A 16,779-nucleotide genomic window follows, 5' to 3' on the forward strand; every position below is an offset into this window, starting at 1 on the left:
GTGTGTGGGAACTGAATGTTGAGGGAGTGCGTTTGTCAAATCTGTGAGACTGTTGAGACCAAGTTGAAGTTAGTGTGTGTGTCATTCCTTCAGAGAAAGCTATAAGGTATAATTGAAAAACATGTTGATGAACTTCACACATCTGCGTACACACACTCCTGTTGGACAACTGGTGACCTGCCTTCCCCCATATTGGTCTCCATGGAAACACCATCCAAGCATGCACTTGTATACTCACAGGCGCTTGAGGTTGTCGGCCACGCTGTTGGCATACTGCTGGTCCGTCTGAAACACAACAAACAGAACACACGCTTTGGTGTCACGCTAACCGAGAACAGCTTCAGTGTGTTCCCACTCCTGAGAGAGAACGTAAGCGCTGACAGCTTGCTGGGCTGATGTTCATCTCAGCTGCAACACAACTGTTGTGAAACACTCCACAAGCATTTCAAGATGGCCCCCGTGTAGAGCACCAGAGAGTGTTCCAGCGTCTTCCCCAGAGTAATGAGTCTGCTAATGATGTCATTATCTGGACCAGCTTCCTGGGCTGCGGTGAGGTCGGACCGAACCACGACAGACTATGGATGTATCCATCCGCCACCTGTCATGTTTGAACAGGACTACTTCCACCCAGCCAGGAGCGAGACCCTAATGGACTAGGTCTGGGTGCACACCTGCTGGGCTTCATCAGAAGGATTAGAAATGGCTTCTCTGCAGTGTGTTGGGGTGTTTGTTCTGATCTGCAGCTGCTGCCGTCGAGCCCTGGCCACCACCCACCCCAGTCTTCCTGGGCGCAGCCCCTTCTGGAAACAACCAAAACAAACGCTCCCAAGGGCAGAGACCGAGGATGAAGGGGTGGATGGAGAGAATGGTGGAGGTGTGGAAGAGAGAGGGATCAGATGGCTAACAGGAAACACCTGGGATCACTTTGACTGCGTCCCTCCTTGCCCAATGAGCTGGACGAGAGAGAGAGTGAGGGCGGGAGGAGGGAGAGACTAGGATTATCATGAGGGAAAGAGAAAATATCCTGTCACATTTCCATCCGTTGGTGCCAGGAGTGAGGCAGTAATGAATAACAGTTTTGTTCTGCTTTCTGAAAAAGCACCAGTCTCTCCCAAACATGAGACAGATCGAGTCCTGCTCTGCTCTGCTCTCTCTCTTTCCTGCTCTCTCTCCTGCTCTCTCTCTCTCCTGCTCTCTATCTCACCCCCAGACGAAGGCTTCTCTCTAAACCTGGAACTTAGCTGTGCACACATCACCCAGTTCCAAATCTAAGTTGACATCCTTGCTGCACAGCGGTGGATCCCAGGGCTGCTGGGGAGCGGATGGAGAGGCTGCACTGTTCAGTTTGGAACTGGGCCCGTCCTCACCTCGTGCCTCTAAACACGAGCGACACACAGCAGGGTGAAAACAACCTGGGATCTCCTCTGCTGGGGTAGGGAGAGGCGGGGGGAGGAGCAGAGAACGAGTAGGGAGGGAGGAGGGGAGGAGGGAGGTAGAGACAGGGTTTGTTTAAGCATTACTCCCCCCATGTCAAGGACAATGCAAGGACAGAGAGAGAGGGTGTATGTGTATGTGTCAGAGTGAGGAAAAAAAAGAGTGAGAGAGCGATAAAGGGAGAGAAAGAACAAGGGGAAAAAAAGTCATTTTCATGTCTATGCGTATCAGACCACTCACACCAGTACCACCCCCCCCCCCCCAATTCGACTTTCATAGTGTTTCCCTCTGATCTGAGCGCTTGTCCTGGTGGAACGTACCACAAACCCCCCGGGGAGAAACAAGATAGACAGAAGTGACTGTGACTGTACTTCCCAAGGAGAAGTGACTGTGCTTGTACCTCCCAAGGAGAAATTACTGTGACTGTACCTCCCTAGGAGACAGACCTGTCTCTGGCCCCCCTCCAAAAACACACATAAAAGAACTACTTCTCAGTTATACAATAAATGTTTTTTTATAAGATATGGTGTGTCAACCAATAGCTGTTTGGTTGACATGCCAAAGGCTCAGCTGTTCTGTGGGAAACTCAGGTGTTAAATAGAGCAGTCATGAATAGTGTATGTGTGCTGTATGCTGAAACATCAGGACATGCATGTCTGCTTACAGGACAGAGTTCACATAGAAATGCTCTTAGATATCACCCGTGTGGTTGGATAATCAGTAGAGAGTGTTTCATGGATGTTTCCTCCTACAACACACACTTCTCCTTCATGTGTTTCAGTAGTGTTTCCTGTGTGTTTTGGCAGTGTTTCATGATTGTTTCATGGGTGTTTCGTGGGTGTTTCATGGGTGTTTCCTCCTACAACACACATTTCTTCTCTCTGGTAGGTTGATGGCTAACTATTCAGTACTGGATTATTCAGCTCTTAATGTTTAAGAGATCAAGCCATTATGCAGTACCTACTCTCGTTCTCAAATCCCTCTGCAGCTACAGTATATACCCGTTAAGCTCGCTCGCTGGCTATGTAAGCATATTTGAGGTGTCCTATTTGCTTAGTAATGCGCTATTTCAGCAGTCTTGAATACTGTAACTGCAGAGAGGGGGGAGAGAAGGAGGGGAGGAGGAGAGGATAAGGGAGGGGAGAGGAGGGGGGAGGCGAGAGGGGGAGAGGAGGGGGGAGGCGAGAGGGGGAGAGGAGGGGAGAGGATGTTGAAGAAAAAAGGCCTGTCTCCTCTAACATTATGTTCTTCCACAAGAGAGAGAGAGACAGAGAGAGAGAGACACAGAGAGAGAGAGACAGAAAGAGAGACAGAGACACAGAGAGAGAGAGAGAGAGAGAGAGAGAGAGAGAGAGAGAGAGAGAGAGAGACAGAGAGAGAGAGAGAGAGAGAGAGAGAAGCTGACATATAATGTACAGTTAGGTGTGAAAGAGGGCCATAAGAGTGATATCTTGTCTCCATTTAAGTATAATAAAAAAGGGATCGATGAAGATAAGAGACAGACATAAAAAAGAGGGAGGAGACAGAGAAGGCTGCCACCCAGTCCACTTCAGACGCCCCCAAGCAGGCGTGCAAAACCGAGAGGAGAGATGAGCTAGTTGAGATTGTTGCTGGTACACACACACACACACCAGATGTGCTACTGTACACACAGTCAGACTGGGTCCTCTTCAACACGTGTGCAACAAGGCCAGTGCAGCTGATAATGATCACTGACTGCATGTGTGTGTGTGTGACCTTTACTGTTGGCCAGACAGCGTGGGTCTTTAGTCAGACCGACCCACGTTATGGTAATTACACCGAGGAACCAGCACACACACACACACACACACACACACACACACATTCACACAGACTTGCATGGACATGACAATGTAACCAGATATAGAGACATTTACACATAGGCACAGACACACACACCCATCCATCACAACATCACTAATAGCACTTTGTCCTTTTGCCCCCTTGTTCCCCACGGTCCTGTCCCTTCCCCTTAGTGAACACACGCAGGCCCAGCCATGAGGCTAGCCTGCAAGCTTATGCTAATGAGCTTAGCCTGGCTCATATGGGAGTGATAGCTCTGACTTGGGTCAGAGATATTAGGAACAGCGTTGAGGCTAGGCTGTTAGCAGACAGATGAGGTGTGTGTGTGCCTGGTGATCTATGGTAGTGTCACTTGTTCCTCTCAGTTGATCTTTGAACACACATGCACAAACACACACCTGCAGGTTGATACATAAACACAGGCTAAGTTGGGTGACTCACTAGTATAGCTATGTGGGGCGCATGGAGAGACACCAGAGGTGTCAAGTAACGAAGTACAAATACTTCGTTACCTTACTTAAGTAAGGTAAATTTGGGGTATCTAAACTTTACTGAAGTAATAATTTTTCAGCCGACTTTCTACTTATACTCCTTACATTTTCACGCAGTTATCTGTACTTTCTACTCCTTACATTTTAAAATAGCCTCGTTACTCCAATTTCAGTTCGGCTTGTTTTCATTCCGGCTTGTCATCGTTCAAAAAAACACACAAAAAAAAACTATCCAGAAAAAACGCGCCATCCGGATAGAGTGAATTTGATTGTGGTTGGATGAGAAGTATAAACATATACCATTCCGACACCCTATTGGTTTATACGTGATCCATCACCTGCACATGACACAAAATCACGTCAAACTCCAGCAAGGAAATAGCAGACGTAACGTTATGTAGCCTACGAAGCTGTCCGTGGCAGAGACTCAAGAGAACTCGAGCAAAATGTCCGAACCAAGCACCAGCGAGGAGGTTGGTAGCTAGGAAGATTAGCCAACCCGTCTACATCCCTGGCCGTACCTGGAAGAATTTGTCGACATGTTTGGATGCAAAAACAACACTCCTTTCGAATGCGCTGCAAGCTCTGCGCATCCAAGTAGGCTACCACGAGCTAATGGCTTTCACAAACTCGCAGTCTAATTTGAATAAAGGCTATTGATAACATGCCTCTGAAGTTTGACTTTTTGCAGCATTACAATACTTATAGGCAACTAGTCATCATATCTTCCGCTCCATGAAACACATGTTAATGCTTAGTAGTAGGCTACACATATATGGTTCTTTAATGTATTTGCATTGTACTAAAATGCGTTCATTTTCAATGGGCATAAACTGGTGCAGCCCACATTTTTCAACGTTAACATTTCAATATAACAAGTCATTATGGCCTTTGGAAAAATGTTTTTTTGGGGGGAGGTGGGATCGTGCATTATAGACCCCTGTGCCTAAGCTTTTGTCCTTAATGGCATTTTTTCCCCTTACTACTTTTATACTTTAACCCTTGTGTTATCTTCGGGTCATTCTGACCCATCAGTCATTGTGACCCACCGTCGTATTGTGACAAATTTACCTCATACAAAAACAAAGTGAAGCATTTTCTTTTAACTGTCGGGCTGTCTCAGACCCCCCACATTGGAATGGTTAAAAGAAAATAATTTGTATTTGTTTTTGTATTGGGTAAAATTGGGTAAACACAACGATGGTTCGTTATGAACCTTTGGGTCATGTGACCCGAAGGCAGCACGAGGGTTAAGTAGTTTTGAAACCAGTACTTTTATACTTTTACTTGAGTAAAACCTTGAATTGATACTTCTACAGAAGTATTTTTAAACCCTAGTATCTATACTTCTACTTTAGTAATGAATGTGAATACTTTTGACACCTCTGAGAGACACATATACTATCATTCTAACCTGACTCAACCCAATGCAAACACTCGCACACCATAAACACACACACACAAAACTAAATTACTGTTCATATGAATCATAATGTGAACTTTGTAGCATTAACACCAAGCTGTAAACATATGATGCAGAGCTTGAGACAGATGAGAGTCTTACCACAGCTAACCACAGTAACACAGAGATGAGTCTTACCTCAGCTAACCACAGGAACACAGAGATGAGAGTCTTACCACAGCTAACCACAGGAACACAGAGATGAGAGTCTTACCTCAGCTAACTACAGTAACACAGAGATGAGTCTTACCTCAGCTAAACACAGGAACACAGAGATGAGTCTTACCTCAGCTAACTACAGTAACACAGAGATGAGAGTCTTACCTTTACCTTTAGTCATTTAGCTGACGCTCTTATCCAGAGCGACTTACAGTAAGTACAGGGACATACCCCCGAGGCAAGTAGGGTGAAGTGCCTTGCCCAAGGACACAACGTCATTTGGCACGGCCAGGAATCGAACTGGCAACCTTCTGATTACTAGCCCGCTTCCCTAACCGCTCAGTCACCTGACTCCCCACACCTGACTCCCCACCCCTCCCTACCTCAGCTAACCACAGGAACACAGAGATGAGAGTCTTACCTCAGCGATGAACACAGGAACACAGAGATGAGAGTCTTACCTCAGCGATGAACACAGGAACACAGAGATGAGAGTCTTACCTCAGCAATGAACACAGGAACACAGAGATGAGAGTCTTACCTCAGCTAACCACAGGAACACAGAGATGAGAGTCTTACCTCAGCTAACCACAGGAACACAGAGATGAGAGTGTTACCTCAGCTAACCACAGAAACACAGAGATGAGGCTTACCTCAGCGATGAACACAGGAACACAGAGATGAGAGTGTTACCTCAGCTAACCACAGAAACACAGAGATGAGAGTCTTACCTCAGCGATGAACACAGGAACACAGAGATGAGAGTGTTACCTCAGCTAACCACAGAAACACAGAGATGAGGCTTACCTCAGCTAACCACAGGAACACAGAGATGAGGCTTACCTCAGCGATGAACACAGGAACACAGAGATGAGAGTCTTACCTCAGCTAACCACAGAAACACAGAGATGAGGCTTACCTCAGCTAACCACAGGAACACAGAGATGAGGCTTACCTCAGCGATGAACACCACGATGACGCAGTCGTCCTTCTCCGCCGGGCTCAGCTCTGCCATCAGAGAGCTCAGTGTGTCCGTCAGGTAGGAGTGCACCTCGCGCTTCACACTGGGCACGCCCATCACGATAGACACTGGGGGGACAGCAGCCAATCAGAGTTAACATGGGAAGGGGGCAGCCAATCAACGTCAATATGGGAATGGGTGAATGTGGGAAAAATATAAGGATTTAGCTGCAGACCTCCGGGTATTTTAACACAACATCCCTCTCAGATACCTTCTACTCAAGACTCCTCCCACCAACACAGGAGACCAGGAACACTCAAATTCCCCTCTCCTTTTTATTTTCCTCATCTCTCTACTCTCTCCTCCTCTCTCCCCTTTCTCTCCCCTCTCTCTCCTCTCTCCCCCTCTCTCTCCTCTCTCTCCTCCTCTCCATTGTGTTCATCTAAGCAGACCCTGGTGGGTACCTCTATTTAATTCGCCCATAAAAGGGACTCCAATTACTGGAACAGCCCAGACTCAGCCTCGTTCCCAGAGCAGCCCGCGTGCCATCACAGACACGGACTTCGTAATGGACTTGGACGGCCGGCGCTGGCCAGGAACATAAATCTAACGCACCCATGCGTGCACAGGCTCGTACGTTTTTAAGCAACCAAACTCATTCACAAGAGGGGGAACACTCACTTTGTATCTGACAGCTAACACACACACACACACACACACAGCTTAATGGGTCTTCTGAGATAGTAGCTGCTTGGCAAGTAGAACCTCCAGGGCTTGAGGAGGAGGGGAGGTTAGGTGGTTTGCTCCCCAGGAGAGGAAGCCTCTAGCCGGGATACTGGCATGGGGACAGGAGGGCACAGAGCCAGGGAAGGAGAGAGGGAGGAGAGGGGGAGGAGAGAGGAAGGAGAGGGGAGGGGGAGGAGAGGGGAAGGAGAGAGTGAGGAGAGGGGAGGGGGAGGAGAGGGGAGGGGGAAGGAGAGGGGAAGGAGAGAGGAAGGAGAGAGGAATGAGAGAGGGAGAGAAGAAGGAGGAGATAGGGAAGGAGGGAACTGTGTATATGTGGGTGTTGGACTGGTGTTGGACTGGTGTGTGGGTGTGTTTGGCAGGTGTGCGTGTGTGTTTGGCAGGTGTCGTGTGTGTTTGGCAGGTGTGTGTGTGTGTTTGGCAGGTGTGTGTGTGTGTTTGGCAGGTGTGTGTGTGTGTGTTTGGCAGGTGTGTGTGTGTGTTTGGCAGGTGTGTGTGTGTGTTTGGCAGGTGTGTTTGGCAGGTGTGTTTGGCAGGTGTGTGTGTGTTTGGCAGGTGTGTGTGTGTGTTTGGCAGGTGTGTGTGTTTGGCAGGTGTGTGTGTGTGTTTGGCAGGTGTGTTTGGCAGGTGTGTGTGTGTGTTTGGCAGGTGTGTGTGTGTGTTTGGCAGGTGTGTGTGTTTGGCAGGTGTGTGTGTGTGTTTGGCAGGTGTGTGTGTGTTTGGCAGGTGTGTGGGTGTGTTTGGCAGGTGTGTGGGTGTGTTTGGCAGGTGTGTGTGTGTGTGTTTGGCAGGTGTGTGTGTGTGTTTGGCAGGTGTGTGGGTGTGTCTGGCAGGTGTGTGGGTGTGTTTGGCAGGTGTGTTTGGCAGGTGTGTGTGTGTGTTTGGCAGGTGTGTGTGTTTGGCAGGTGTGTGTGTGTGTTTGGCAGGTGTGTGGGTGTGTCTGGCAGGTGTGTGGGTGTGTTTGGCAGGTGTGTGGGTGTGTTTGGCAGGTGTGTTTGGCAGGTGTGTGTGTGTGTGTTTGGCAGGTGTGTGGGTGTGTTTGGCAGGTGTGTTTGGCAGGTGTGTGTGTGTGTTTGGCAGGTGTGTGTGTGTGTTTGGCAGGTGTGTGTGTGTGTGTTTGGCAGGTGTGTGTGTGTGTGTTTGGCAGGTGTGTGTGTGTGTTTGGCAGGTGTGGGTGTGTTTGGCAGGTGTGTGGGTGTGTTTGGCAGGTGTGTTTGGCAGGTGTGTGTGTGTGTTTGGCAGGTGTGTGGGTGTGTCTGGCAGGTGTGTGGGTGTGTTTGGCAGGTGTGTTTGGCAGGTGTGTGTGTGTGTTTGGCAGGTGTGTGTGTGTGTTTGGCAGGTGTGGGTGTGTTTGGCAGGTGTGTGGGTGTGTTTGGCAGGTGTGTTTGGCAGGTGTGTGTGTGTGTTTGGCAGGTGTGTGGGTGTGTCTGGCAGGTGTGTGGGTGTGTTTGGCAGGTGTGTTTGGCAGGTGTGTGTGTGTGTTTGGCAGGTGTGTGTGTGTGTGTTTGGCAGGTGTGTGTGTGTGTGTTTGGCAGGTGTGTGTGTGTCTCACCTCCAGTCCGCCCCTGGCCCAGGTGTACTGCAGGCTGCAGGCTGGTCTCCTTGGCCAGCAGGTGGGGCAGATGGTGGAAGATGCTGGGCAGCTGGAGGACATTCTTACTGCTGGTCACGTTCCACAGCTTCAGCTTGGTCTCGTCTGGACACACACAGACATACAGAGACACACACAGACACACATTAGAACGGACACACACATAGACACACACATTCATGTGGACACACACACATAGGGATGGACACACACGCACACACATATTCAGTACACTAGGACACACACACAGACACCAAACACACAGGTCAGAGGTAAGCTACCTGCACAGACAGAATTAATTCCAGTCAGGCAACACATAGTCTACATCATGTAGAAAACCTGTCCTACACTCATACATGATTCAGTTTCCTCCTGCAGGGTAGATCCACTAGCCTGGCTCTGCCCTACGTACTTCCGCTCAATTTTGATTTTGCTTCTGTACTAGGTCTAGGATTTCGGTGTATTAGTCGGTTTTCAGAAACACATTTTTGTAGGTCCATTCAGCAAACAGAGGGAGTGACTGAGAACGATGACGTTGATGTCGTTTGCTAGTTTGAGTTGTAGTTCAGTAATGGCGGTGGAGTCACTGCCGAATATCCAAAAGTTAAAGCCGGAGCAAGAACAAGTTTTGCTGAGTTTTGTTGGTGGCCATGATGTTGTGGCCCTCCTCCCCACGGGGTTCAGGAAAAGTTTGATTTTCCAGCTACGGCAGCTAGCTCCGTTACAGTAGTGGTGAAGGAGTTGGCTAAGGCGAACGCTAGCGATTGGTTATGGCAGATCAGAGTGGCTCTGTGCAGATCCAATAGTTTTAAACTTCATCAGAGTACCCGCCTTCAAGGAAGTTAACGCTTGTCAATGGAGCGATCCCAGACCCTCTGTACAAATGAAATGTACGAGGGTCTGGTTAGGACCAGGCTATAGATCCACACCAGCAGTATCCACAATCCTCCCCCAGCCTCACACACTGTCTGGTTAGCAGAGATGGGAAGTAACAGAGTACAAATACTTTGTTACTGTACTTAAGTAGATTTTTCTGGTGTCTGTACTTTACTTCACTATTTATTTAGATGCTTTAGACAACTTTTTACTTTCACTCATTTTTTCACTCATTCTACTTTAAATTGTTTATACAAATATCTTTACTTTGTACTTCTTACGTTTTAAAGCAAAAAAACATTTAAAAAAAACTTTTGGGTGTCATGTTACGTTTAGATTTTTTTATATATACAGTACCAGTCAAAAGTTTGGACAAGTTTGAAAATGTGTCCAAACTTTTGACTGGTACTGTATATATATATTATAAGAAAATTATAAAAACATTTAGAAAAAACTTTTGGAAAAAAACGTTGAAAGCATTTCATTTTTCTTTTTTTTTTAACCCTTGTGTTATCTTCGGGTCATTCTGACCCATCAGTCATTGTGACCCACCGTCGTATTGCGACAGATTTACTGCATACAAAGACAAAGTGAAGCATTTTCTTTTAACAGCTAGGCTGTCTCAGACCCCCCACATTGCAAAGGTTAAAAGAAAATTATTTTAATTTGTTTTTGTATTGGGTAAAATTGGGTAAACACAACGATGGTTCATTATGAACCTTTGGGTCATGTGACCCGAAGGCAGCACGAGGGTTAATATAAAGAAAATGTTTCTAAAGGCTGAAAAAATATTTTCGAAAAAAAAAGTTTGAAAAAAAATAAGTCTTTTTAAACATGAGTATCTGTACTTCTAATTGAGTGAAGGATGTGTGTACTTTGCCATCTCTGCTGATTGGTCACACAGCGGTTCATGTTGAGTGCAGACCATGTGTTTAGGTTCTGAGTTCACACCACACACCAGAGAGACAGTCAACACCACACTGGCTCTGCTCACTCAACATCACTCCACACCTGTCTGGTTGTGGGGTCTCTCCCTGGTCTGGGTCCTACCTGACAGGCTGGGGTCTCCCTGGTCTGGGTCCTACCTGACAGGCTGGGGTCTCCCTGGTCTGGGTCCTACCTGACAGGCTGGGGTCTCCCTGGTCTGGGTCCTACCTGACAGGCCGGGGGTCTCTCCCTGGTCTGGGTCCTACCTGACAGGCTGGGGTCTCCCTGGTCTGGGTCCTACCTGACAGGCTGGGGACTCCCTGGTCTGGGTCCTACCTGACAGGCTGGGGTCTCTCCCTGGTCTGGGTCCTACCTGACAGGCTGGGGTCTCCCTGGTCTGGGTCCTACCTGACAGGCTGGGGACTCCCTGGTCTGGGTCCTACCTGACAGGCTGGGGTCTCTCCCTGGTCTGGGTCCTACCTGACAGGCTGGGGTCTCCCTGGTCTGGGTCCTACCTGACAGGCTGGGGACTCCCTGGTCTGGGTCCTACCTGACAGGCCGGGGGTCTCTCCCTGGTCTGGGTCCTACCTGACAGGCTGGGGTCTCCCTGGTCTGGGTCCTACCTGACAGGCTGGGGTCTCCCTGGTCTGGGTCCTACCTGACAGGCTGGGGTCTCCCTGGTCTGGGTCCTACCTGACAGGCTGGGGTCTCCCTGGTCTGGGTCCTACCTGACAGGCTGGGGACTCCCTGGTCTGGGTCCTACCTGACAGGCTGGGGACTCCCTGGTCTGGGTCCTACCTGACAGGCTGGGGTATCCCTGGTCTGGGTCCTACCTGACAGGCTGGGGACTCCCTGGTCTGGGTCCTACCTGACAGGCTGGGGACTCCCTGGTCTGGGTCCTACCTGACAGGCCGGGGGTCTCTCCGTGGTCTGGGTCCTACCTGACAGGCTGGGGTATCCCTGGTCTGGGTCCTACCTGACAGGCTGGGGTCTCCCTGGTCTGGGTCCTACCTGACAGGCTGGGGACTCCCTGGTCTGGGTCCTACCTGACAGGCTGGGGTCTCCCTGGTCTGGGTCCTACCTGACAGGCTGGGGTCTCCCTGGTCTGGGTCCTACCTGACAGGCTGGGGACTCCCTGGTCTGGGTCCTACCTGACAGGCTGGGGTATCCCTGGTCTGGGTCCTACCTGACAGGCTGGGGACTCCCTGGTCTGGGTCCTACCTGACAGGCTGGGGTCTCTCCCTGGTCTGGGTCCTACCTGACAGGCTGGGGTATCCCTGGTCTGGGTCCTGAACCTGACAGGCTGGGGTCTCCCTGGTCTGGGTCCTACCTGACAGGCTGGGGACTCCCTGGTCTGGGTCCTACCTGACAGGCTGGGGTCTCCCTGGTCTGGGTCCTACCTGACAGGCTGGGGTCTCCCTGGTCTGGGTCCTACCTGACAGGCTGGGGACTCCCTGGTCTGGGTCCTACCTGACAGGCTGGGGACTCCCTGGTCTGGGTCCTACCTGACAGGCCGGGGGTCTCTCCCTGGTCTGGGTCCTACCTGACAGGCTGGGGTCTCTCCCTGGTCTGGGTCCTACCTGACAGGCTGGGGTCTCCCTGATCTGGGTCCTACCTGACAGGCTGGGGTCTCCCTGGTCTGGGTCCTACCTGACAGGCTGCTCCAGGTGCGGTTGATGTCCCTCAGGGCCTGCTTGTCTGCGATGGCCCTCTTGATCTCCTCCAGGACCAGGTTCAGCTCCTTGGAGCGCTTCAGGTTCTCCTGCTCGGCCGAGTGCAGACGTTCCCTCAGAGCCAGGAACTCACGCTGGTAGATGTCCACCACATCACCTGCAGGAACCGGGAGGGAGAGAGAAAGACTTAATACGTCTTATTTGTCTGTCCTGTTTGGCAGTGCTGAGGGAGAAGGAACACTGAACTAGAAGCAGGGAAATAGAGAGAGGTGATGAAGGAGGAGAGAGAGAGAGAGAGAGAGAGAGAGAGAGAGAGAGAGAGAGAGAGAGAGAGAGAAGGAGAGAGAGAGAGGTAATCAATGAAGGGAGGAGAGAGAGATAATCAATTCAGGAGAGAGAAATTTGATGAAGGAGAAGGAGAGAGAGAGAATGAGGGAGAGGTGATGTAGGAGGAAAAGAAAAAGACAGAGGTAATGAAGAAGAGAAGAGAGGAGAAAGGCAGGTAAAGAAGGAGGAGAGAGAGGCAGGTAATGAAGGAGCAGGGAGAGAGAAGGAGACAGAATAAAGATAGAGAAGATAACAAGACTGATTGGAACACAGGAAGAGGGGAGGGAGAGAGGCAGGGGGGAGGGAGCGAGGCGGGGGGAGGGAGAGAGGCAGGGGGAGGGAGAGAGGCAGGGGGAGGGAGAGAGGTGGGGGGAAGGATGCGGGCAGGGTATTGATCTCTCTGTGATAAAGAAAGAGAGAGAGAGAGTCAATCAACACAAACACCTTCAACCTGCCGTAAACATTATCACCAGCCAGCTGTCCTGAGGAGAGCTTTATGAGCTACAGTACAGACTTCTACAGCTACTACTGCACCAGCACACACAGTCCTGCCTCTGCACCCTCACACACAGTCCTGCCTCTGCACCCACACACACAGTCCTGCCTCTGCACCCTCACACACAGTGCTGCCTCTGCACCCTCACACACAGTGCTGCCTCTGCACCCTCACACACAGTCCTGCCTCTGCACCCTCACACACAGTGCTGCCTCTGCACCCTCACACACAGTGCTGCCTCTGCACCCTCACACACAGTCCTGCCTCTGCACCCTCACACACAGTGCTGCCTCTGCACCCTCACACACAGTCCTGCCTCTGCACCCTCACACACAGTGCTGCCTCTGCACCCTCACACACAGTCCTGCCTCTGCACCCTCACACACAGTCCTGCCTCTGCACCCTCACACACAGTGCTGCCTCTGCACCCTCACACACAGTCCTGCCTCTGCACCCTCACACACAGTGCTGCCTCTGCACCCTCACACACAGTGCTGCCTCTGCACCCTCACACACAGTCCTGCCTCTGCACCCTCACACACAGTGCTGCCTCTGCACCCTCACACACAGTCCTGCCTCTGCACCCTCACACACAGTGCTGCCTCTGCACCCTCACACACAGTGCTGCCTCTGCACCCTCACACACAGTCCTGCCTCTGCACCCTCACACACAGTGCTGCCTCTGCACCCTCACACACAGTCCTGCCTCTGCACCCTCACACACAGTGCTGCCTCTGCACCCTCACACACAGTCCTGCCTCTGCACCCTCACACACAGTGCTGCCTCTGCACCCTCACACACAGTGCTGCCTCTGCACCCTCACACACAGTCCTGCCTCTGCACCCTCACACACAGTGCTGCCTCTGCACCCTCACACACAGTGCTGTGGAGGAGGAGACAGGCACAGACCAGAGGGAGAGGGTCTCAAATGACTAACTGAGAACATGATGGGAGTCAGAAGACTTCACACCCTGGGAGGCTGTAGGTTTACACCACCCAGAGGCCCCCACACTGGAGACCTCCACCCTCCTCCAGACAGCAGGGTGGAGGTAGGAAAGACTGCGTCTGTTTGTGCTGCTTCAGGCTTGTCCTGTGCCGAGGATGTATTCTAGATCACTGCTTCATTCATGGTGTCATTCATCCTGTGTGTAAGAATAGGAAGATCATACATGCTCTTCTCAGGTTTAACAGGAGGACGTATTCAGATCATCGCTTGGAGTCTAAATCTCTGTGGTCAAAGGCTTTATCTCTGTGTTCTCTGTCCTCTCTGAATCCTTCACTTATCTCTCCTCTACTGCTGTCGAGGAAACGAGAGGAACACAGAAGCTGGATTTGTGTTTTATGAGATCATCCTGAGCTGCTCAGCATTCTGGGCCACACGTACACACACACACCGACATGCACATCTGTACAGATGGGAGCAAAGCAGGTGGGAGAGAGACAGAGAGAGAGCGGGTCAGGTGTGGTGTGTGTGTGTGGTGTGTGTGTGTGGTGTGTGTGTGTGTGTGTGGTGTGTGTGTGTGGTGTGTGTGTGTGTGGTGTGTGTGTGTGGGTGTGTGTGTGTGTGTGTGTGTGTGTGTGTGTAGGCATGAAACAAATCCACCTCCATGCCAGTGGAGGGCTGAACCCTAATCCCACACACACACCCATATATACATAGTATACTCACACACACACATATACACACACAAACCTACACACACCCATTATTATTATTATTGACACTAGGCAATGGGTGAGAGACTCTACTTCTTCTTACAAAGACACACTGACACTCTTACACACCCACGCATGCTCACACACACACACACACAGACAGACACACAAACCAGCAACTTTGCAGCACAAGCTTATCCACAAAAAAGTGATTGTTTGACACCTTTCCAGAGTATTTCATCAGGACAGCTCCGTGGAAGGTGAGGAGGTGTCTTGAGGGAGATGAAAGGGGAGTGATGCACCGGCCAACAGGATGAAGCTAAAGAAACTTCATTTAAAAGTCTTTGTGGCCCGAGATCTGATGAAATACGGGCTCAACACCAGACTGATCAGCTGATCAAGCTCAGCTGCCTTCAGAAGATCAGGATCAGAAGATCAGGATCAGAAGGTCAGGATCAGCTCTCCGCTCTGCGCCAGGTGACACACAGAGCACAGACACTCAGTGTGTCGCAATGCAACGTCTGTGAGCATCCACGGTCACTTCCCTACGTCACACACGTGTACGGTTATCTCATTGGCTGCGCTTGGAAAGGACGAGCAAGGTCAAAGTTGACATAAGTGAACGGCAGTGCTCTGGACCACCCTGGCCCAGCAGATCCTGTGTGAGCCGCCTCATAGACCACGGTGGAGGAAACCACAACACACACACACCCCAGCCACACACCCCAGCCACACACTCCAGGCTGTTCACACACATGCAACTTACACACAGTACTACAGACAACCCCTTCAGCCAGGGTACAGTAGTGTGAATATTTATCCTCTCGTTAATGAGTCCCTGGTTTCATCTACAGACTGTTCTAAAACGCTACAGCAACTCTCAGAGTAAACACACACACACACATACAAACCTCCCTCTCCTAATACGGAGTTTTAATTAACGTTATGCGCAATTACTTATCTCAGCTGAATTAATTGTGCTAATCAGTGGCCATCCTCAGTCCTGAGTGCTTAGCAGGCCATATCTAGAAATGCTTCTCTGCTAGTAGACAAAAGCCCCATGCATCATGGATGCTTCTGGAACACATGTAGGAAAGGCCTACTTTAATACCCAACCCTGGGATTGTGTTGTTTATTCGCACGCGTGTGTGTGAGCGTGTGTGAGCGTGTGTAGGTGTGTGTGAGCATGTGTGAGCGTGTGTAGGTGTGTGTGAGCGTGTGTAGGTGTGTGTGAGCGTGTGTAGGTGTGTGTGAGCGTGTGTAGGTGTGTGTGAGCGTGTGTAGGTGTGTGTGAGCGTGTGTAGGTGTGTGTGAGCGTGTGTGAGCGTGTGTAGGTGTGTGTGAGCGTGTGTGAGCGTGTGTAGGTGTGTGTAGGTGTGTGTGAGCGTGTGTAGGTGTGTGTGAGCGAGTGTAGGTGTGTGGCCACGTCTGACAGAACTGGAAGACACCATTCACACAACTTCCTCAAGAAGGTGTGTAAGAGTAGATTCTGGAACACTAGAACCTTCTCTCTCTCTCTCTTACTTACTCTCTCTGTCTCTCTCTCTCTGTCTCTCTGTCTGTCTCTCACACCAGTCCCCATCCCCCTCTCCTGTCCCCTGTAGGAGAATGCTTGTTCGCTACCTATCTGACACAATACAATCATGCTAAAACCAGCAACTCCTAACCAAAGGTCTAATGCTCTCTAATACACAGTGGAGCTCTCATCCTGGGTTAGAGGATTATGAATACATAAATACACTGAGTGCTGTTGAATGACACTGGGTAATACCCTGACCAAACATGATGCAGTCTGTGACTTCCCGTAATACAAGCCTGAGTTACTGTCCAGACACACAGAGAGCGTGACATACACGCACAAAACAACAACACACACATACAAAATTATGCATGCGTGAGAACCACAACTTTGCACTTCAGATACAGCCACCCCAATCTGTCATACTGAGAACCCCTGAAAACCTTCCCACTGTGGAGAGACTGCCAGAGGTGTGAGAGACATAAAGTGGGAGAAATGCGTGTGTGTCAGATGGCTGAGCGGTTAGGGTGTCGGGCTATTAATCAGAAGGTTGTAGGTTCGATTCCCGGCCGTGCTAAATGACGTTGTGTCCTTGGGCAAGGGGGAGAATGTCCCTGTACTTACTGTAAGTCGCTCTG

The 16,779-nt window shown here is 50.3% G+C and overlaps 1 protein-coding gene across 1 annotated transcript in view; it reads right to left on the reverse strand.

Annotated features, from left to right (window-relative positions):
- mgat4b (alpha-1,3-mannosyl-glycoprotein 4-beta-N-acetylglucosaminyltransferase B) overlaps positions 1 to 16,779 on the reverse strand; it is an 81,652-nt gene that overhangs the window by 29,110 nt on the left and 35,763 nt on the right. The window contains exons 2-5 of the mRNA XM_062477195.1: positions 12,120 to 12,299; positions 8,628 to 8,771; positions 6,326 to 6,459; positions 239 to 285 (exon numbers count right to left, since the gene is read on the reverse strand). Coding sequence (XP_062333179.1) covers positions 239 to 285; positions 6,326 to 6,459; positions 8,628 to 8,771; positions 12,120 to 12,299 — 505 coding nt within the window. The remainder of the gene's footprint in view (positions 1 to 238; positions 286 to 6,325; positions 6,460 to 8,627; positions 8,772 to 12,119; positions 12,300 to 16,779) is intronic.

The sequence above is a fragment of the Osmerus eperlanus genome, chromosome 13 (genome assembly GCF_963692335.1).
Source record: "Osmerus eperlanus chromosome 13, fOsmEpe2.1, whole genome shotgun sequence".
NCBI lineage: Eukaryota > Metazoa > Chordata > Actinopteri > Osmeriformes > Osmeridae > Osmerus > Osmerus eperlanus.